Genomic DNA, 23,339 nt, shown 5'->3' on the forward strand with positions numbered 1-23,339 from the left:
CAGTGCCTGTGCCACTAGTCGAATGCAAGTCATATGGAATGCAGAGCTGCATATGATGGTCAAAAGTCACTTGATAACTAAGCTTCTCCAGAGGTCTAGTCTTGCAGCAGAGACCTTATTATCCAAACATATATTTTCACAGTTAGTGGATCTCAGTTGTAATTTTTTCCATTTTGTATAACTGCATTCCATGCCTCACAGTTTGACTGAGAATTTGTTTAGTTGGTTCATCAGAAAAAATGGAAGATGCATATTAGTGTGACCAACTCGGTCTTTTTTCCTTCATGCCGTACTGCAGTTAGCAGGAGTAATTGTTAAAACTGGATGTTATTCAATGTGGCATTTTTATGCTTATCTTGATATACAGGTGTGAAAAAGTAATGTCTGCAACTAAAGTTTATGTAATGGCTCCAGCACTAGACTTTACACTGATAAGCAATGTACATAGTTCTTTTATGCTGTTATTCTTCATGCTAGTAAGTCTAAAAGTGTGTTATTTCCTCTTGTGTATGTTGATTACTTTATAAATGTTAGATTTTTACCTGAATGTCAATGTCATTGGCTCAGCACATTTTCCTTTGGTGCTTGAAAATCCAGACTATGTTTTATTCCCAAGCCAGTAACTTCAATTAATTTCTAATGCTGACATTGCAGTGCAGAATGATATGTTAAGTGGGTACAATAGTCCTAAGTATGCCATCCTGTGGATGCCATGTTAAATAGCCCCATCTGTCTGGGTGTATTACATTCTGTATGTATAACTCCATCTTTCCTACACAAATGTATGATTCAGTACTTGTAACCCCTTATCCTTGTCCTGTTTTGTTTTATGCAAAATATCAACTTGTCTCCCTTGCTATAGTACCCAAGCTACAATGATCACAATACTACCCACACCATCACTTTCTTCATCTGTTAAACCATCATATTAACCATAAATTAAATCTTATTTTAAAGTTTTAAAATATTCCGTTCCCAATTTTTATACCAACATATTTAAAATCTTGTGCATTTGTTGCATACAATACCTTTGTCATGCTCAAAATTTCCCCTACAATATGCATACGACCTCAAGTCTTCCCTGAAAATAGATTGTAGGCCTAGTTGGGGTTGGTCTGTCAACTAAAATGTAAATAAAAGAAAATTAAATATTCAGAACCCTTTTTCTGACAGATTGAATTTCTCTTTATGAAGCGTTTAATTTGGAGTTCTCTTGAGCTTTCTTCATGTTGGAATTATTTTTACGGTATAGTAGAGCAGAAAATATTTTACTGTGCCGGTTTTGAATTGCGAAATACTTTTTCTGTTATTCATATCATGCAGTTATTGTTCATTGTGATCTATCTACTGTTTGAAGATTGTGGCTTTTGAAGCATATTGTTGGATTTCAGTATGTAGTAGTTGTCTTTGCCTTGTTCATTCATGAGACAAAAGTTACAGACTCTTTCTGAATTCATGCTTTGCACCTAATGTTGTTTTTCATTCATTTTTTTCTGTTACAGTTTCTTTATCTGGACATTTTATGAAGAATGAAGTCCGACCTTAATCTGGCATCAATTCGTTTTAGCCTGTTTATTTTGATCAAGTGCTGTTGCAGCATATCACACTTTCCTGTCCTAGTTTGTATAAACTAGATAAAAAAAAAACTGAAGTAGTTGATCACCATGTATTTTATATTTGAGCAATAGATAATGTCAGTTAAAATCTTTGTCATCTAGGAGTATGACAATGCTATGAATGGCCTGGATCACATTGCTCTCATCCCCACCAAACGAAGAGTACACCACAAGAAGTCCATTTTTTTTTCCCCAAGAACAGTCAACATGTTGAAATGTGCTCCTAATGGAGCAATAGATAACTTAATAATTTTAAATCTTTTGTCATGTAGGAGTATGAAACTGTTATGAAAGGCTTGGATCGCAATGCTCCTTCAGTGCCCCCACAGAATACACCACAAGAAGCACAGCAAGTAGAAATGTGGAAGAAGTATATTCAGTGGGAAAAGAGCAATCCACTTCGAACAGAGGATCAAACTTTAATTACAAAAAGAGGTGAGAGAAGTGCAGCAGCAGCAGACATTTTAATTGTAAGAAATCGTGTTATTTTAAATGATAGTTTTAGTTAGCCATTCTGTTTGGTAACTGTATTTTTTGAGGAATGCTTAAAGATTGTCATATTAGTATTTCTAAAAGTATTATTAAAATAAGTAAAAAAAAAAACCTATCCTGGTTCTGTTTCTTTTCGCCCTGTGTGTGCCACTTTGTTTCTCAGCTTGCAGAAGTTTGTTTGCCAGATTTGGTGTGCTTGGATAAGTATACTATTCTAAAGCATCTTTGACCTGGTTTGGGTCTCAAGTAAAGCACTGGGTGTCCCTTTGCATTATCAGTGGTTAAAAGGAGCGTATCTGATGCATCATTTGAAGATGTTGTTTCATCTTGGCAGAAGCATTTGAGTAAAAAGCATCACTCTGAAAACAGGGTGAATGAGTGTTTTCTGTATGCAAGCATTTTCTGGCCTATATTAGTGATTGGTTTACACAGGAGAGCAGTACATCATTTTTCATTCAAGTGACTTTTATTTTATTGGTGATATGTCCTTAAATGGATTGTCATGCCATAATTAAAGGTGTTGCAAGTTTTGTCTGTTATCAGAACTGAGAATCTGGCTTCAGGAAGGGGAAATTATAATATTTGATCTGTAGCATAGAATAATTAAAAAAAAAAAATCTGTAAAAGGTTTAGTTTGCTGTTTTACTCTCTACTGTTTCACTTCTGTAAGTGTATTTAGTAAAGCAGAAGCAGGGCTGCTACTTAATGTAAAATATTAAGTACTGTTCTGGTACCAGTTAGTCTCGAGTTTACTTCTTGTGTAACTCAGTAGTATCATATTTAGGCCTTTCCAGGATTTTTACTATTTTAATTTTATTTTCCACCATTTACTTTTCCATATTTAAACTTGGAGTACTACCTTTATAACTCCAAATTGTAATAGTGGAACTTCTGCATGCTCACTGTGTTGTTTTGTAATGCCGCCACCCCACCCCACCCCTTACAAACCGTTAAGCTCCATCTGTCGGACTAGAGTCCATTCATTCCCTGGAGATGAGGATCTTTTTCTTCCACAGATCCTGTAAGGTGATCCCTGTCTGGAGGGACTGTCATCCAGGCAAACTTTGTGGAGTTGGCACTGTTGCCAGCAACCTTACCATGAGAGCATTTTTGTATAAATGACCCTAATCCCTACCCTTGCATGGTGAGTATAGGTTGTACTCCACCTTAGGGACCACCAAGGGTCCCTCCAACAGTTTATACTTTACTCCATCGAGCAGTCATCTTCGGCTACTGTTACTAATTTGGATGGGAATGCCCATGCCGTCCCTGAACTGGCTCATTTTCCATACAACCCTGTTCCTGCTCTCCAGCAGGCCATGTCTGTGTGTGAGTGGTAGCACTCACATCTAGTCCTGCTTCTGAGCCATTAGCCGGACCCAAGTTGTGATCAGGGCTTTCTCTATCTCTGACACCAACAGAGTACTGTTTGAAGACTTTTAACTTTTTTGTGGTGTTTCTGTGACACCAGACATGGGAGCTGAGCTGTCCCCAAAATGGCACCATTTGATGAGATGTATTAAAGGCTATTTGAATCTCTTTCTTCTGTCAAGACTTGATTGTCTGCTCCTATCACAGTTAATAATAAAAAGTAAATTTGTGTAGTCACTGGTGGAACAGCAAGCACTGGTACCGCTGTTTAAGGGCTTGCAGCATCTCATGCCTTAAAAAGGACAATTGCACTAGGCCAGTGCAAGGTGCTACCAAATTTGTACTGCAAGTTGAGTTGTACTTTGTAACTATGCCCCATTTCCATACAGGTAGGAAATAGACTTGGCTGGAAGGCTTCATTGCTAACAAGTCAGGGTGTGTATGTCTGTGTTTTATAGTCCAGTAGCAAAAGCAGTGAGTATAGTTGTAGGCATTTGTGTTAACCCAGGTGAATGTTTTTGTTCAAAAGACCGTTATCAGCCAGTCCTTAGAAAAAAGCAAGTGCAGTTAATTCATGGAGCATCCCCAAGCAGTAATATACAGTTTGCACATAGCATAATAGTACAATTTTAAGAATAAAAGTAAGAAAGTTGTGTTTGGTTACATTTTCAGTACAAACTAGAAGAGTTTGTAGGGAGGATAAACATATAGTTCAGTCATTACAAGCTAGATGAAAAAGAAAGATGCATCCAGGTCATTAGTGTTAGAGGGATGAAGCCCTGACCACAGCCTAAGTGACCCAAGACTGATTAGTGGCTTGGGCACTGGAAGAGCTGCTGGCAGGGGGGGTGGGTGCTGTGTGAGTGGCTATTACTAGCTCAACCATCCTGCGGAGTGGGGTGAGAGTGGGTTGGCTGGCTTATTGCAGTGTTGGTACCTACTGGAGAGAAACCTATATCTAATGCCAAGTCATGCTCATGTGATAACTTTCAAGGAGCATATATGGGAATGTGCATGCCACAGGAGAAGTAACTGCAAGACCCTTGTATCTGCCAACAGATGCCAAGGAGAGAGATGTAAGGTTAAATAAGAAAAAAAAATGATAGCTGCCTGTATGATGGCCTCCCATAATTAGCCCTTACCCACAGGAGAGCAAATAAGTTAATAATTAGCAGGTGTTGTGGGATACTTAAAAAGCAATAAGTATATATTTGTATGATATAGACTGCACTAACATCTGTAGCACCTAGTACAGACTGCATACTGTATTTTGAAGGAGAAACGTATATTCATGATACCACTGACTCTAACATGCAGTGCAACAGCAGAAACATTTTATATAGATTCTGTGCTGACAATGCAAATCCATCTTTAAATTTCAATTGTATTAGAAGTAATTTCTCCTGAAATTTTAAGAATTATGCTGTCCCTTGTTCAGGCTTTAAAATACTCCCTGTGTGTGTCTAATATACATATTAATTTCTTGATGGTGGTCTTATTTTATAGTCTTTCTCCTGTTCCATTCCTTCCATTTTGGATATTCCATTTGTTTACACTTTATGCAAAACATGCTTTAATATTAAGATACGTCTAAAGAGAAGTACACAGGTTAGTGTTTTCCTGGCTATATTTTAGATTTTTTTTTGGTATGGCATTCATTCTCATAGGTTCATAGGTTCATAGGTTCATACTAGGCTATCTGCCCGAGGGCATTTACAAGCCTAGCCCATAGTTTTGTGGCTTACGCCACCCCTTTAGTATGGGGAACTATACCCATTATTTTGCTGTGCCTCTGTTGAGCAGTGACACTGAGGTAATCCCTGGGGTATATCTGCGATCTCCCATCCATTGGTCAAGATTTCTCTTGAACAAGGCCAGCGAGGTGCTCTGCCTCACATATACCGGGATTTTATTCCACAGCATAGGGAGTCTTTGGGTGATGAATCTATCCCTCCAGCACGTCCTATTAATAGCCGTGTCGAGGTTTAAGTCTCCGCCCTTGTGGCTCTGACGGATCTAGATTTTTGAGGTGAAGCATATTCATCAAATCTGGGTTTGACATGGCCTTGTATGTTAGGCAAAGGTCACCTCTGAGCAAGCGGTGGCGACTGAATAGAGCTGGAGTTCTTTCAGTCGGGCAGCATAGGACAGATGTTTGAGACCCTTTATCCTTTTGGTGAGGAACTTTTGTGGCCTCTCCAGCTGCTGCAAGTGTCGGGTCAGATACATTCCGAATGGGGCATTGTACTCAATCATTGGTCTGATGAGTGATGAGTATAGGGAGACTATGACCTCCCTTGATCTAGATGAGAATCCCTTCATGATAAGGTGGGCAATGTAGAAGGTCTTCCTAACTACTTTAGCTACATGGGTGTCGAATGACAGACTACTATCAACCTGGGTCCCCAGGTCCCTGATAACTTCTTCTGTACTCAGTGGATTGCCACCTATTTGGTAGCTAGGGGTAACCTTGTTTTTCCCGAAGGGTATGACTATGCATTTTTGGCATTTAACTTTAGGCCATGGCTCTGGCACCAGTTATCCGTTTCTGTGAGACCCTTCTGAAGGATATCTGTGTCAGATGTGTTTTCTACTATGGCCCAGTTTGCAGTCATCTGCAAACTTTGTCAGCCATAACCCTCCTGTGTTTGCTTGTACTGGAAAAGTAGATGCCAAACAAGAGTGGGCCCAGGACTGAGCCCTGTGATACACCACTTGTGACAGGCTTTGAGTCTGACATGGCGCCAGCAACTCTGACCCTGTGGGTTCTGTCACTCAGCCAGTTTGCAACCCATCTTGTGATGTATGGGTTAACATTTAAGCTGATGAGTTTTTCAATGATACCCGAGTGGGGTATTGTATCAAAGGCCTTCGCCAGATCGAGGTAGGCTGTATGGACTGCCTTTCCTCATCAATGGCTTTGGTGACTGTTTCAAAAAGTCAACCAAGTTTAGAAGGCATGATCTGCCTTTGACAAAGCCAAACTGGGATGGATCCAAAGTCTGCAAATTCCCTATGTCTTTATTTATGAGGTCCATTATGATCCTCTCCATGGCTTTGCAGATAAGGCTTGTCAAGCTAATGGGCCGGTAATTTCCAGGGTCGGTGGAGGCACAGCCTTTGTGAAGTGGGACCACAGTTGCAGTGCGCCACTCCTGGAGTGCGTATCCAGAGGTAAGACTATGATTAAACAGCTGTCCTAGCTGTGGGTTTAATTCCTCGTTGAGTTCTTGGAGCACACAGCCGGGGACACCATCAGGTCCCATGGATGGTGTGTTTTTTGCTTTGGAGAGAGCAGTTCTCACTTGGGCGTTGGAGATGTTTGGCGGGCTGCAATCGCTTGGTATAGATATCTCTCCTCTTGGCGGAGAGGGGAGAAGTTTGCACTGAACCTGTCAGCCAGTATGTTGGCAATGTCTGTAGGATCAGTAATCTTCACATCATTTTGAACTAGTTCTGAGCATATCTGGGAGTTTCCTCCCAGGTTTCTAACATAGCTAAAGAAGGCCTTATGATTGTCTTTTGAGTCTTTAGCTATTTTTCTCTCAAAATTTGCTTTGGATGATTTTATGAGAGCTCTTAGTTTTTACTTATAGTGATCAAGGGTGTCTTACCTTTTAAGGATTTTGCTCTATCTTGTAGTAGCTTCCTCCTTTTGTTGTAGAGTTTGTTTATGGCTGGGGTCCACCAGAGTGGACGCTTGCCTTTGGTACAAAGAGTCTTTGTTTTGCTTGGGATTGCCTTATCCATGCAGTCCTGCAGGTGCTGGTAGAAGGCATTTGTAAGTGATTCAGCGGCTTGAGTACTGTTTTCCGTCGGCTCGCGTGCCTTAAAGGGGACCACACTAGTCTTTAGAAGTGTGAAGTCGGCTTCGAGAAGTTCTTTACTGTGGTCTTTTAATTTCAGGTAGGGGTGGGATGAAGACCTCCAGCGAGATTAGTTTGTGATCTGATCTCACCAGTGAGGGGTATACTTCCGGTGTTGAACATTGTGCTCCCATGTTCGTGATGATGAGATCAAGTATGTTTTCTCCTCTTGTGGGGATGGTGATTAGTTGTTCCATGGCATTTGAGTTTATGAATTCCAGGAACTTTTGGGCTAGGGTGTTTGGGCTTGAGTAGTGTTCCCAGTCTATATTAGGGTAATTGAAGTCACCTAGTATGATGGTGTTTGGTGATACATTTATCCCTCTAGTGTTTTCAGGAAGGCCATGTGAGGTTCCTGAGTTTGTGAGGGTGGCCTGTAACATGCTACAATTTGCAGAGCAGTCTTGCCTATGGTTAATTGCACCTGGATGGTCTCCGATGCATTGTGCGTTGCCACCAGTCTTGAGGTGTGGGTGTCTTTGATGAATATGGATACCCCCCCTCCTTTCTTGGTATTGTCCGGATTTTGGGGCGGAACGCATGATAAGAGGTAAAACCTGATAGTGCTGGGGTGCTCTCAGGAGCCTTGAACCAGGTTTCTGTCACTGCACAGACATCGATGTTCTCCATACTGAGAAGGGCCTCGAGTGCGTGCATTTTGAGATTTAGACTTCTGGCATTGAGCAGCATTACCCTTAGTTTTTTCCTTTTTGTGTTCTAGGGTGGTAGGTTTAGAATTTGAGCCTTGCCTAAAAAGGCACTATGGGGTGGCAAGAGCCTTTGCCAATATCCGAATCCCAGGGTGACAGGTGCAAGCCGTCCCTTGAAGCAGCGTGGCTTGTCCAGCATGTCATCCCAGGCAGACAGACATTGGATCCCCTTTGAATGACACCAGAGTTTAAGCCAATTGTTAAAGCTGATCATCTTATCTCTGTATTGTGGCATCATTCTTGGTGAAGGTAGGATACTGCTCAAGGTCAGGGTCATACCTGCCTGGGCTACATAATCAGAGAGCTCCTCAATGTCTCTTTTCATGTAGTCCAAGGAGGTACGTCTCAGGTCGTTTACACCAGCGTGGACAATGACTGAGTCATATTTGTACCTGCTGGTATATGAGTTACATCAGTAGTTCATGAAAATGCAGGAGGTTGTCATTCTGTACTGTGGATATAAAAAGTTTACACACCCCTGTTAAAATGTCAAGTTTTTGTGATATAAAAAAATGAGACCACAATAAATCATTTCAAAACTTTTCCCACCTTTAATGTGACCTATAACCTGTACAGTTCAATTGAAAAACAAACAAATCTGTTAGGGGAAAAAAATATAAAAAAATAAAAGTACAATATGCTGGTTGCATAAGTGTGCACACCCGTAAATTAATACTTTGTTGTGTGCACACCCTTAAACTAATACTTTGTTGAAGCATCTTTTGATTTAATTACAGCATTCAGTCCTCTTGCCTAGGAGTCCATCAGTATTGGCACATCTTGACTTGGCAATATTTTCCCACTCTTCTTTGCAAAAGCGCTCCAAGTCTGTCAGATTGCGAGGGCCTCTCTTTTGCACAGCCCTCTTCAGGTCACCTCACAGATTTTCTATTGGATTTAGGACTGGGCTCTGTCTGGGCCATTCCAAAACTTTAAATGTCTTCTGGTGAAGCCATTCTTTTGTTGATTTGGATGTATGGTTATTGTCATGTTGAAAGGTGAAATTCCTCTTCATTTTCAGCTTTCTAGCAGGCGCCTGAAGGTTTTGGACCAAAAGTGACTGGTATTTGCAACTGTTCATAATTCCCTCCACCTTGACTAAAGCCCCTGTTCCAGCTGAAGAAAAGCAACCCTAAAGCATGATACTGCCATCACCATGCTTCACCGTGGGGATGGTATTCATCTGGTGATGCAAAGTGTTGTTTTTGCCCCAAACTTACCTTTTAGAATTGTGGCCAAAAAATTCAACCTTGGTCTCATCAGACCATAGCATGTTTTCCCACATGCTTTTGGGAGACTTGATGTATTGTTATGCAAATTTTAGCCAGGCCTGGATGTTTTTCTATGTAAAAAAAGGCTTCCATCTTGCAACCCCTACCCCATCGTCCAGACATATGGAAAATTGTTGTTGCATGTAGTACACAACCAGTACTTGCCAGAAATTCCTGCAGCTCCTTCAGTGTTGCTGTAGGTCTCTTGGCAGCCTCCCTGACCACTTTTTTCATCAATTTTGGGAGGATGTCCAGTTCTTTGCAACATCACTGTTGTCCCATATTTTCTCCACTTTTTGATGTTCCATGGTATATCCAATGCTGTGGAAATTTTTTTGTACCCTTCTGACTGATATCTTTCAACAATGAGATCCCTTTGATGCTTTGTAACTTTTCTGTGAACCATAGCTTTTGCTGTAGCGGGTAAAACTGAATCAGGAAAATCATACTAGGACAGATGAACTTTATTTGGGGTTAATCAGTCTCTTTAATTGATGGCAGATGTGTACCCAAGAAGACTGACTGCTGTAATTAAATCAAAATGTGCTTCAACAAGGTATTAGATGTTATGTTGTCCTATCTCACCTTCATTCTTACTGGATGGGTTTGGAGCTGATCCTCGACTCCGACTGGGCCGAATACACTAGCTCGTGGCAGAGTAGGTATCCCATCATGCAGTGGTACAATTTCTCAGATCTCATTTGCCGCTTTGAGTTCAGATGTTCTCTTCTTGGCTGTGGCTAAGTTTTTGTCCTTTGCAATTTTTTCTATTTTGTTTGGGTCTTTCGGCTTTTCCCGGTTAGGAGTCGCCACAGCAGAACTCCGGTCCGCTAATGATTGGTAGTGGATTTTTACGTACCAGGTTACCAGCCCTGACGCACAACCTTCAACGAAGGCACGCCCCATTCACGTATGCCTCCACACAGAAGACGCTCTAGCTGAGAATCGAACGGGGTAACGTCTTGCTATGAAGCGACAACGCTCCCGCAGCACCATATTTTTCTATATTTAAAACAGAATTTCTTAAATAGTTTGAGAGTGCTTACATAGCTTGGGTAGATTATTCTTGCTGCTGTGTTTCTTTTTGGCCATTTTTTCGCCAGGCCTGTATTGTGTATCCCATCGCCTTCTGCTGTAGTGGTGTGCTTAAATTATTTAGATAGACTGTGTGTGTAGTGCTTTAATAATTTAGTGGATTAGTTAGTTATTAGCTCGTTTAAGTTAGAGAGCTAACTGCCCGTTTGAGTTAGAGGGCTAGTAGTAGTAATGTGTTTCTCTGTGTTCTGGTAGTTACTAGGCCCATTTAAATTTGAGGCCCTAGTGCTCATTTAAATTAGATAAAAGTTATTTCCCTTTAGTGTCACTAGATGTGCTGTGTGGTAATTATAGTCTCTAACTTTTTTTTTCTAGAATTGTTTTTTCTGTGTGGCATTTACTTGGTTGATATATTGTTGTAGGATTTCTTCATCCCTAACATGTCTAAGGAAACTAGGGAGAAAGAACACAAACCTTCGGGCTTTAAGAAGTGCCAAAAGTGCTCTCAAGAGATGTCCATTACTGATGGACATAGCATTTGTGTTTACTGTTTAGGACCAATCCATCTTCAGAAAACTTGCACATTTTGCCATGCCTTTAGCGTCCGTGTTTTGCAGGAGAGGAAAAATAAGCTGATTGTCAAAGGACTCTTGAAACCGGCCTATGAGGAAGCATTGCACAGTGCTTCGTTGTCGTCGTCCAGTAAGTCTTCTTCCTTTAAGGACAAACCAGCTAAAAGGCCATCTTCTGTCTCTTCTGATCAGTCTGAGCCTCCTGAAAAATTGACACAAATTTCACAGGCTTCAACCTCCTTGGCTCCACAGTCTTCGGAACAGACAGAGATTATTATTGATAAGCCTAGATGTTCATCGTGTTTCACTGTTGCAGTCATTACACTTGGGTTATTCTGCTGGCAGGCTACCCGCAGTTGGCCTGAATTCCAAAGTCCTGGTCTGGCGTCGGTTGCTGTCACCTCTTCCCTGATGTCAGTGCGCCAGGGGTATATAAGATGCAGATGACGCCATTTCCTTCAGTCTTTCTTGCCGCACGGTGCCCGAAGCAAAAGCAGTTCACAAGTGCCGGTCGGCCGACTCGTGAGATTTTCGAAATTGAATTTCAGATCCAAAGTCTTCAATAAAGCTAAGTACCCCATTGGGGAAACTTTTTTCTTGCTCCAGACCGATGTCAGAAAAAGTTAACAATTGTATTTCTGGTGGGAAGCAAATACCTCATAAGAATTTTCATTCTTACTGTATTCCTTGTCTAGGCCCTGACCATAACGTTGCTAGTTGTCGGTTTTGTGCTAGATTTAACCAACGCACTATTAAGCGTGTGTACGATTTTGCTTTTCATTACTTTGGCTGAAGGTTTAACTATATAATGCCGTCGGAACAGCCGACGACCAGAGTTCATAAAAAGCGCAAGGAAAAAGAAAAGGACAGGCATCCGAGGTCCAAAACCAATGACGAAGCCTCTTCTAGGCCAGTCGCCGGTTCTCAGTGAGGCACTTTCGCAGCCCCTGACACCCGCTACCTCAGAGCCACTGGCCGCCTCAGACTCCCACGTGGAGACAACTAGGCCTCTGGATACTCAAGGTATTGGGCCTTTGGAAACTAATCCCTCAGATGGGTCCTGAGCCGCTGAGCAGGCATCGGCTTCTGAGGGTGTTTTCAGACCTACACAGCTTTATATCAAGCCAACTTCAGCATCCAAGACAAAGACTAAAACAGCTTTAAAGACAAGGAAACAAGTACAGCATTCTCCAGGACAGACTTCCATGCCTAAGAAACAGATGCTCAAAATGGCCGAAGACCTAATTACTTTGATCAGGGGGTTCCCATCCCCCTCCTGATAAGAGGCCTAGGCAAGACACTGAATATGATTTCTCTGATCAGATTTCCGTTTCCTCTGACTCCTCTTCAGAACAGGGGTACTCTATTCCTCCCTATGAGGATTCTGATGCTGAAGAATCTATTCCTTCAGCTTCTCCTCCAGAGGATTATTTATTTGGGGAAACCCTGCATACCATGAGGGAGCATTTCCACTGGGAGAGCCAAGATTACTCAGAATCTAAGAAAAGGCTCAGAGACTTCAGCACAGACCTCTTGCTATTCCACCTGATGTTCATCGTGCATACAGCTGCAGTAATAACATATGGGTTCTCTGCCATCAGGCGGTCCCTCGGTCGGCCGAATTCCAAAGTCTAGGTCTGGCGTCGGTTGCTGTCGCTTCTTTTCCTGACATCAGAGAGGCAGGAGTATATAAGACACAGCCGACGCAATTTTCTTCAGTCTTTTTTGCCGCACAGTGCCCGAAGCAGAAGCAGTTCGCAAGTGCTGGTCGGCCAGCTCCTGAATTTACGAAAAATTTGGAAACCGAAGTCTTCATTAAAGCGAAGTACCCCGTTGGGGAAACTTTTCTTGCCTCAGACCGATGTCAGAAAAAGTTAACAATTGTATTTCTTGTGGGAAGCAAATACCGCATAAGGATTTCCATTCCCTCTGCATACCTTGTTTAGGCCCAGACCATGACGTCTCGGGCTGTCGCTTTTGTACTACTTTCAATAAACGCACTATCAAGCATCGGGTGGAGTTCGCCCAACATTTATTTGGTAAAGCATTTGATTATAAAATGTCGTCGGAGACTCCGACTACCGTTTTGTCCCAAAAAACGCAAGGACAAGGACCGGCACGCGAGGTCCGTGGTCTCCACCGACACCACGCCAAAACCGGCTACATGTGGTCCGGTTCTCAGCGAGACGCCTATGCAGTCCCTGACTACCAACGACACTTCCTTGGCGGGGTCTTCTGTACCCGAGACCGCAGGTACCTCGGCCCATACCCAGACTACAACCACCGAAGCCACTGTGAGCATTGAGTCTCCTAATGTGGACAGGTCCACTTCCACCCATGGTGTCTTTAGACCCTCATCTTCTTTTTCCATAAAGGCCTTTACTAAGTCCAAATCAGCCAGGCATCCCAAGAGGCCTGTTGCACAGGGCCCATCCACAAGCCCCATGCCTAAAAAACAGATGCTTAAAATGGCTGAGGATTTAATTACTCTTATCAGGGGTTCCCAACCCCCTCCTGACAAGAGGCCCAGAGTGGAGGAAGATTCTCCCTCTTCTGATCAGGGCTCCATTTTTTCAGAACACTCTGATGTAGAAGAGCAATCTTACTCCCCTTTTGAAGATTCTGATGCAGAGCAATCCATTCCTTCTGTATCTCCCCCTGAGGATTATTCTTTTGGGGAAACCTTGCACACTTTGAGGGAACACTTCCATTGGGAAGGCCAAGACTTTTCTGATTCCAAGAAAAGACTGAGGGAATTTCTTTTGTTACCTCAACACAGACCTCTGGCGATACCTCCGGTCTTGGATGTACTTGATGTTTATTCGGAGGCTTGCCTTAACCCGGATTCCCTGCCTCCTGCCCCAGTCAAGCCTGATAGGTACTACAGAGTTCCTAACTCTTACCAATTTCTTTTCAAAAGCCATAATGCTGACCCTGAAACCATTTCTCAAGGGCCCCAAGGGAATGAAGGCCTCTACTGCTAAGAATCCACTACCTTCCGAAAGAGAGTCAAGATCCTTAGAAAGGTGGGGAAAAAAGGTATTTACCTCGGCCACCCTAGCCATGAGGACCTTAAATTGTCAGTTTCATATGCTTAAATATCAGCAGTTTCTGTTATCACAATTAAGAAATAAAATGTCTCAACCTGAACAACCAGATTTGAATGAGTTGCAGGATATGATGCATAGTGCAGAACAAGTGGGTAAACACACCTTACAATGTGGTTATGATGCCCTAGAGGCCTCAAGTAGAGCTGCAGTTACAGGATCAGTCATTCGTAGGCATGCATGGCTTAGGGAACAAATCTTGCCTGATCATGTGAAAGCTAAATTGCTAGATGCTCCTTTACAAAAGGATGTGCTATTTGGTACTAATGCTGAGGAGATACTACGGAAAATGGAAGAAAAAGCCAAATCTATGCAAACTGTCAAAGCTTTTCTACAGGTTCAACCACCACGTTTTAGCAGAAATTGGCCTTCTAAAAACTGGTCCTTTCCAGCCACGGACGGGCCCCAAAGAGGTAGATATAGGCTATGTCAATCACAAGGATCTTATAGAGGCAGGCAATGGCAAGCTCCAATACCAAGAGGTGGCGAAAACGGTGCACAACAATACAGGAAAGAAACCCAATGACTTCCTCCTTTCCATGCCAAGCAAGTCTCAGCTGGCAGTACCCTTGGGAGGAAAGCTGGCATTATTTACAAGAAATTGGCATATGGTCACAACAGACAAATGGATCCTGGACGTTATAAACAGAGGCTACAGATTTCATTTTCACTCTCTTCCAGAAATGAGAGGCATGCCAAACCTGCCACACAATCAAAGGGCAGAGGCACAACTACAAATTTCAAAGCTCATAGACATGAAAGCTATTCAAGAGGTACCTACTCACGAACAAGGTCAAGGTTTTTATTCCAGGCTATTTCTGGTACCAAGGAAAGGAATCGACTGGAGACCCATTTTGGACTTATCCATCCTAAACACATTCTTACTCGTACCAAAATTCAAGATGCTCACATTACAGCAGCTTCTTCCCATGCTGGGCAAGGGGTTTTGGCTGGTAACATTGGACCTCAAGGAGGCATACCTACATGTCCCAATCAGACAAAGCTGCAGAAGATACCTCAGATTTCTTGCAGGTTCAATCCACTATCAATTCTCTGCATTGACCTTTGGCTTATCTACTGCGCCCAGAGTATTCACGAAATGCCTGGCATCAGTAATTGCCTACTGCAGACTTCAAGGGATACAAATTTACCCTTATTTGGACGACTGCCTGATCCAAGCGGACAGCAAGCGCATACTTCTGGAACATCTGGCTTATGCAACACCGTTACTTAATGCTCTGGGATACACAATCAACAAAGAGAAATCCAGGCTAACACCAGTTCAGAAAACAACTTTCCTGGGTGCCAACTTGGACACAAACACCCAGATGGCCTATCTTACGCCAGAAAAGCAGAGGCAACTAACTCAGTACTTCAAAATGCTAGCAAATTGTACCAGGCTTACTGCAAGGAAAATCCTGCAGGCTCTGGGCTTCATGGCATCTTGCATTCTTTTAATCCCATGTGCAAAGTTGCATATGAGGAAACTTCAGTGGTACCTAAAAAATCTATGGTCTCAACACAGCCACAGTTTGGAAACAATAATACCAATAATTCCATGTTTGCAAAAGGAATTTCTATGGTGGGCTCAAGCATGTCAAACAAACACAGGTCTCCCATTCTGCAAGCCTCAAGCAAATCAAGTCATCACAACAGACGCCTCAGATTACGCCTGGGGGGGGGCGCACATGACAGACAGGTGCATTCAGGGCAAATGGTCCCAAAAGGAAAAGCACCTTCACATCAATCAAAAAGAAATGCTAGCAGTAATAAATGCAATTACAGCTTTCAAGGACCTCCTGCATCCAGGACAATTATTGATAAGAACAGACAACACCACAGTTATGTGGTACATAAACAAACAAGGAGGAACACATTCATACCCCCTGTGCAGACTAGCCATGACACTTTGGAACTTGGCTCTGGAATGGCAAATCGAACTTCAAGCACAGTACTTGCCAGGTTTGGAAAACACGCTGGCAGACAATCTAAGCAGAAATATGACAGATCCACACGAATGGAAATTGCATCCTCAAGTGTTTACAAAGATAATCCAAGCGTGGGGGAGGCCAGACATAGATCTCTGCGCCTCCCACAGGAATCATCAATTGGAAAAGTTTTGTTCAAGGACCTTTCATCCAAAGGCCTGGAGAGTGGACGCCCTTTCATTCAGTTGGACGGCATGGACAGTTTACGCTTTCCCACCTCTGCCTCTTCTGACCAAGGTGCTCTTGAAAGCAAGAACAGAGACCAAAGATGATACTGATTGCTCCAGACTGGCCAAGACAACACTGGTACCCACTCCTGAGGAGCCTAACACATACTCCTCCCTGGTCCCTACCCCTAATGCCGCTTCTGCTGACTCAGCACAGCTACAAAACTCTTCACAGTCAGCTGAAAACACTCAAGTCTCGCTGCATGGAAAATTCCTTAACACCTCAACAGACCTTACTCCCCAAAGAGGTACAGGATGTCATTTTGGAGGCCAGAAGGCCATCTACTAGAAAGGCTTACTCAGCAAAATGGAAACGGTTTTGCTCTTGGAATGAGAAAAAAGGCCAGGACCCTACAAAACTAAATTTGCCTCCGGTATTACAGTATCTAGCTGAACTGCTGAACAGTGGACTTTCATTTTCCTCCATAAAAATCCATGCCTCAGCCATTTCTGCAGAATTCAACACGGATCCACCCTTATTCTCTCACCCACTCTTAAGACAGTTCCTCAGAGGGGCTAAGAATATAAGACCACCAAGGAAACAACCAGTGCCAGCCTGGGATCTTAATTATATTCTAGAAAAATTAACATTTCCTCCCTTTGAACCAGCTGCCTCAACAGATTTGCAACATTTGTCCTGGAAAACAGCCTTCCTTATGGCCATTACCTCAGCTCGTAGGGTTTTGGAACTACAAGACCTCATGGCTGTGCAGCCCTTTCTCATCTTCCATCAGGACAGGGTTTCCCTTCGAACCAACCCATCATTTATGCCTAAAGTGGTATCCAGGGTAGCTTTAAATCAAGCCATACACTTGCCTACCTTTTACCCCAATCCTCAAAACAAAGGGGAAAGGCTGTTAAACTCTTTAGACATCCATAGACAGCTACGTTATTATTTGGACAGAACAAAGCCTTTTAGGAAATCAGAACAACTTTTTGTGTCCTATGCTGTAAGAGCTCAAGGGAAGCCAGTTACCAAACAGACAATTTCAAAATGGATAGGCCACTGCATACGGTTTTGTTACTCCTATCATGGAAAATCTGTCCCTACGGGCATCAGATCCCACTCCACCAGGGCCACAGCTACCTCTACAGCCTTCCTCAGAGGAGTTCCTACCAAAGATATTTTGGAGGCAGCCACTTGGAGTTCTGTGCATACCTTCACAAGACACTACCACCTGCCTTTATATTCCAAAACTAGAGCAGGCTTTGCTACTGCTGTGTTGCAGGGCATTCTGGCTCATCCTAGTTTTACCTAGTGCCTACCACCCTGTGCGTAGCTTTGGGATTCTACCCATATATTATTACTGCAGCTGTGTGCACGATGAACATAGTACAGTTTTGTACCTACCATTAATGTAGATGTTCGAGTGCTAATACAGCTGCAGTACAGATTTCCCTCCCTCCTTCCCCTCTTGGTAAAGTTTTAGGACCTAACTCCTCTTCATACAACCTGTTTGGGTTATCCTTCTATGGTACATTTGCTTGCAACTACTGTTTTTTGATTACATTGCATTGCATGTATATAAATATAATTTATGTATTGCCTTCCTACTGGGGGCACCTGACATCTGGGGCAAGAAAGACTGAAGAAAATGGCGTTGGCTGTGTCTTGTATACTCCTGCCTCTCTGACGTCAGGAAAAGAAGCGACAGCAACCGACGCCGGACCTAGACTTTGGAATTCGGCCGACCGAGGGACCGCCTGACGGCAGAAAACCCATATGTTATTACTGCAGCTGTATTAGCACTCAAACATCTACATTTATGGAAGGTAAAAAACTGTACTTTCTAGACATTGTAGATGATGTATTTTCAGAGTCCGGACTGTCTCCCGACTCTACCTCCTGCACCTGTTAAGCCAGACAGATACTTCAGGGTTCCAGATTCTCATAAATTTCTATATAAAAACCCTGCTGCTGACCCAGAAACTATATCTTAGGGTCCCAAAGGGGTCAAGGCCTCTACTGCAAAAAACCCTGTCCCCTCAGATAGGGATTCAAGGGCACTGGACAGATGGGGGAAAAAAGTTTATACTTCTGCTACCTTGGCTGTAAGGGCTTTAAATTGTCAGTTTCATATGCTTAAATATCAGCAATACTTAATGTTTCTGCTAAAACAGAAAATGTTGACAAATTCTGAATGTTCTGAGAACAAGGAAATGCAGGATTTATTGCATGCAGCTGAACAAGTGGGAAAGCATACTTTGCAATGTGGTTTGATTCACTGGAGGCCTCTTGCAGGGCCGCTGTTACAGGTTCTGTCATTAGAAGGCATGCTTGCATAGTTAAAGGAACAGACTCTGCCTGATCATGTTAAAGCAAAATTATTGGATGCTCCATTACAGCATGATACTTTGTTTGGTGTTAAGGCAGAAGAGGTGTTGAAGAAAATGGAGGATAAAGCTAAATCTATGCAGACAATAAAGAATTTCTTACAGGTACAGCCACCCAGATTTAGCAGGAACTGGCCTTCTAAGAATTGGTCCTTTCCTGTGTCAGATAGGCCACAAAGAGGCAGATACAGACGCCCTAGAGGCAGACAACACTCCCAGTGCTTATACAGGCCCAAACAATGGGGTGCTTCTACCTCCAAAAGCGGAGAAGACAAATCACAACCATATAGGAAACAGTCCCAATGACTTCCCTCTGCCAGTGCCAAGCATTTATCTTTTGGCAGCACCCTTGGGGGGAAAGCTAGCACTTTTTTCACAAAATTGGCCCATGATCACCCAGGACAAATGGGTCTTAAATATAGTCTATCAGGGCTACAGGTTCCACTTTCACACCCTTCCAAAGGCAAAAGGTATGCCATACCTGCCACACAATCAATGGGCAGAGGCACAAAAACAAGTTTTGTCTCACATGGACATGAATGAAGGCTATTCAGCCAGTGCCACAACAAGAGCAGGGACAATGATTTTACTTTTCTTAGTACCAAGAAAGGACAAAGCATGGAGACCAATTCTGGACCTGTCTATTCTAAATACTTTTCTAGACGTTCCAAAATTCAAAATGTTAACTCTGCAGCAGCTTTTGCCCATGTTGGGCAAGAAGGCTTGGCTTGTAACTTTGGACCTCAAAGAGGCATACCTGCATGTCCCAATCAGACAATCTTGCAGAAGATACCTCAGATTCATAGCTGGCTCAATGCACTACCAATTCTCTGCACTGCCCTTTGGCTTATCTACTGCGCCCAGGGTCTTTACAAAATGCCTGGCACCAGTAATTGCATTTTGCAGACAGAGGAATTCAAATATATCCCTACTTGGATGACTGCCTTATTCAAGCAGAGACCAAAGATATTCCACTAAAGCATCTGGCATTTGTAAAAAGATTACTAATTTGCCTAGGGTACACAGTAAACGAGAAGAAATCGAAACTAGTACCCTCTCAAGAGATAATATTCCTGGGTGCAAGCTTAAATACAACTGCCCAGATGGCTTATCTCACGCCAGACAAACAAAGGCAACTGACTTCTTACTTCGAAAGCATGGCAACAAAGACCCAGTTATCTGCAAGAAAAATTCTGCAGGCTCTGGGCTACATGGCATCCTGCATTCTGCTAATTCCATATGCAAAAATGCATATGAGGAAACTACAATGGTATCTAAAAAGTGTTTGGACTCAACATTGCCACAGCCTGGAATCATTAATTTCACTCTTCCCTGCCTGCAACAGGAGTTTCGATGGTGGGCACAGGCCTGTCACCACAACAAGGGACAGCCATTCACTTTACCCACAGCCAGGCAAACACTAACAACAGATGCATCAGATTATGCCTGGGGGGCCCACATAGCAGGAAAATGTATTCAGGGCACATGGCCCGCAAACCAAAGGCATCTACACATCAATCAAAAGGAGATGCTAGCTGTACAAAATGCCCTGGCAGCCTTCAAGGACCTACTTCATCCAGGACAGCTGCTGACGACGGACAACACCACAGTCATGTGGTACATAAATAAGCAGGGGGGCACACATTCCTACCCCCTCTGCAGACAAGCCATGATTTTGTGGAACACAACATTGACTTACCAAGTACACGTGCAAGCACAGTTCCTGCCAGGAAAAACAAATGCTCTGGCAGACGGACTAAGCAGAAACCTCATGGACCCTCACGAGTGGAAACTGGATCCACAAATCTTCAACATGATAACAAGGAAATGGGGATGCCCAGACATAGATCTTTTTGCCTCCCCTCACAGCTGCCAACTTCAGAGATATTCTGCACAAGGACTTATAACAAACAAGCATGGAAAGTGGATGCTTTCTCATTCAGCTGGAACAACCTTACAGCATATGCCTTTCCTCCTCTGCCTCTCCTCCCCAAGGTACTCCTAAAGATCAGACAAGAGAAGCCACAAATGATGCTGATTGCCCCGGATTGGCCACGCCAACACTGGTACCCAATCCTAAGGAGCTTGTCTCAAGGTCCAGCGTGGACATTGCCTCAAATTCCTCATTTACTGACCCAACAAAACAATCAGATCCTGCACAGCCAACTCAGAACCCTAAATCTAGCTGCGTGGCGGATAGAGTAACCATTCAGAATACAACTCTCTCTAAAACGGTTATGGATGTTATTTTGGAGGCCAGGAGGCCCAGAACCAGAAAATCTTATGCAGAAAAATGGAAGAGATTCTGTGCTTGGAACCAGGCACAAGGAATTGACACGCTTGTTCCAAATATTCCTCAGATTTTACAATATCTAACTGAGATGCTGGACAAAGGCCTATCCTTCTCATCAGTTAAGATCCATGCCTCTGCCATTTCAGCTCATTGCAATACGGACTCACCTATTTTTTCACATCCATTGCTTAGGCAGTACCTCGGGGGGGGGTCAAAAACATAAGACCTCCAAAGAGAGCACCAATACCTGCATGGGACCTCAATTTTGTATTGGAAAAACTCACACTGTCTCCTTTTGAGCCAGCCAATACAGCTGAAATAAAATTCTTATCATGGAAAACAGCTCTGCTCCTAGCAATAACTTCAGCAAGAAGAGTCTCAGAGTTACAGGCATTAATGGCTGTGGAACCTTTTATTATCTTCCATCCGGACAGGGTTTCTCTAAGGACAAACCCAACATTTATGCCTAAGGTAGTGTCCAGTGTGGCTCTTAACCAAACCATTCATTTGCCGTACTTTTTACCCAAACCCACAGAATAAAGGGGAGAGACTTCTGCATTATTTGGACATACACAGACAGCTACATTTCTACTTGGACAAAACTAAAGCTTTCAGAAAGACTGAGCAACTTTTAATGGCATATGCTGCAGGATCACAAGGAAAGGCCATCTCAAAGCAGACTATTTCAAAATGGATAGGACACTGCATTCGTTTCTGCTATTCACAACATGGCAAATCAGTGCCTAAGGGCATTAGACCGCATTCCACCAGGGCAGCAGCCACCTCAGCAGCCTTCCTCAGAGAAGTACCAACCAAGGATATTTTGGAGGCTGCAACTTGGACTTCAGTGCACACTTTTACTAAGCACTACCACTTACCTCTTTACTCTAAATCCAGAGCAGGCTTTGCCACTGCAGTTCTGCAGGGCCTCATAGCCACTCCTAATTCTGTTTAGACCCAGCCACCCAACCTCAGCGTTGGGATTCAACCCAAGTGTAATGACTGCAACAGTGAAACACGATGAACCTAGTACAGTTTTGTACCTACTGTAAATGTAGATGTTTGAGTGTATTCACTGTTGCAGTCCAGGTTACCCACCCACCATCCCCCTTTCTTTGCTGGGACTTATCTGTACTTCTCTATTCTATACAACGTATGTGGTGTATTTGCTTGTAGATGAAGGTAATGTTTTAGTGCATGCTTTTTATAAGCAATGTTTTTTAGCCTACCCTTTTGGGGGCACCTGACATCTGGGACAAGAAAAACTGAAGAAAATGGCGTCGGCTGCATCTTATATACCCCTGGCGCACTGACGTCAGGGAAGAGGCGACAGCAACCGATGCCAGACCAGGACTTTGGAATCCAGGCAGACTGCGGGTAGCCTGCCAGCAGGATAACCCAAGTGTAATGACTGCAACAGTGAATACACTCGGAACATCTACATTTATGGTAGGTACACAACTGTATTTTCTTTGGCTCCAGGGTCATCAGAGCCGAAAGAAACTGTGACTAGGAGCTGGTCCATTGATCTTCCACCAGTCTCCCCTACTTTGAGATCTCCCATCCTGGAGAGATCAAATTCCCCAACCCTATCCTCCAGGTCTTCTAGAAGCCTCTCTGATGACGCGGAGAAGGTAGTGTGCAGACTACTGAAGTCGCCGGCACTGGCAACATTGTTCTCTGCTCTGACCCAGCAGGTTTTGGAGCTGTCTAAGACTGTTACAGCCATTGTTGTTCCTCTTCTGAGCCAAGCTGGATCTTCAGAGCTGGAGTACCAAGTACCACTTGCTGTAGAACCTTCGTTTTTTGGGACCCCTTCAGGACATTCCAGAACCGATCTCTGCTCTGACACTCTCGGTGCCATCTGGGATGTCTGGGAGCTGTAGTTCTCCAGTTGGCCCCAGGGGGATGCTCGGACCCAAGCTTCTTCGGTTCCAAGCCTATCCCTTGATGCTTCGGCTTGGTTGACCTTGGCTCCTACATTGGCTTCGGAGCCGGGGGTTTCCTCTGTTTCCTCAGAACCAGAGGTGTCCTTGGAGCCGGGGGGGGGAATCTGCCTTCGAGCTGATGAGGAGTGTGCTGTCCCAATCTACAGCTCTACACAAGGATACTGGTATTCTTCCCCCCAAGGCACCGGCTTCTGTCTCGGCACTACCCTATCCACTGGACAGCAGAGATTCAGAGCCTCAGGAACCCCCATTTGGTGAACCCCACTCTTCCGAGACCTCCCCAGAATACCCTCCTGAGGAGCCCCCTTGGAAGAGTACATGCAAGAGGAAGCATGTAGACTCCCCTGATGAGTCCATCACCTCGGACACTGACCTCAAGGAGTCAGAAGGGTGCCCATGGTGGTCCTCTGAAGATATCTCCTTTGCAGATATCCTTGAGACTCTTAAACAGAGAGGCAGCTGGAAACCCATCACCCCTTCTGAGGAGGAGTCTCAATGTACCTGAAGG

General features: G+C 43.6%; 1 protein-coding gene across 1 annotated transcript in view; it reads left to right on the forward strand.

The window, feature by feature from the left end:
• The window catches only part of CSTF3 (cleavage stimulation factor subunit 3), a 1,368,849-nt gene that overhangs the window by 757,351 nt on the left and 588,159 nt on the right, over positions 1-23,339 (forward strand). Inside the window, exon 10 of the mRNA XM_044059129.1 lies at positions 1,889-2,051. Coding sequence (XP_043915064.1) covers positions 1,889-2,051 — 163 coding nt within the window. The remainder of the gene's footprint in view (positions 1-1,888; positions 2,052-23,339) is intronic.

Source organism: Protopterus annectens, chromosome 17.part0 (genome assembly GCF_019279795.1).
Source record: "Protopterus annectens isolate FY-2018-M chromosome 17.part0, PAN1.0, whole genome shotgun sequence".
Lineage (NCBI taxonomy): Eukaryota > Metazoa > Chordata > Ceratodontiformes > Protopteridae > Protopterus > Protopterus annectens.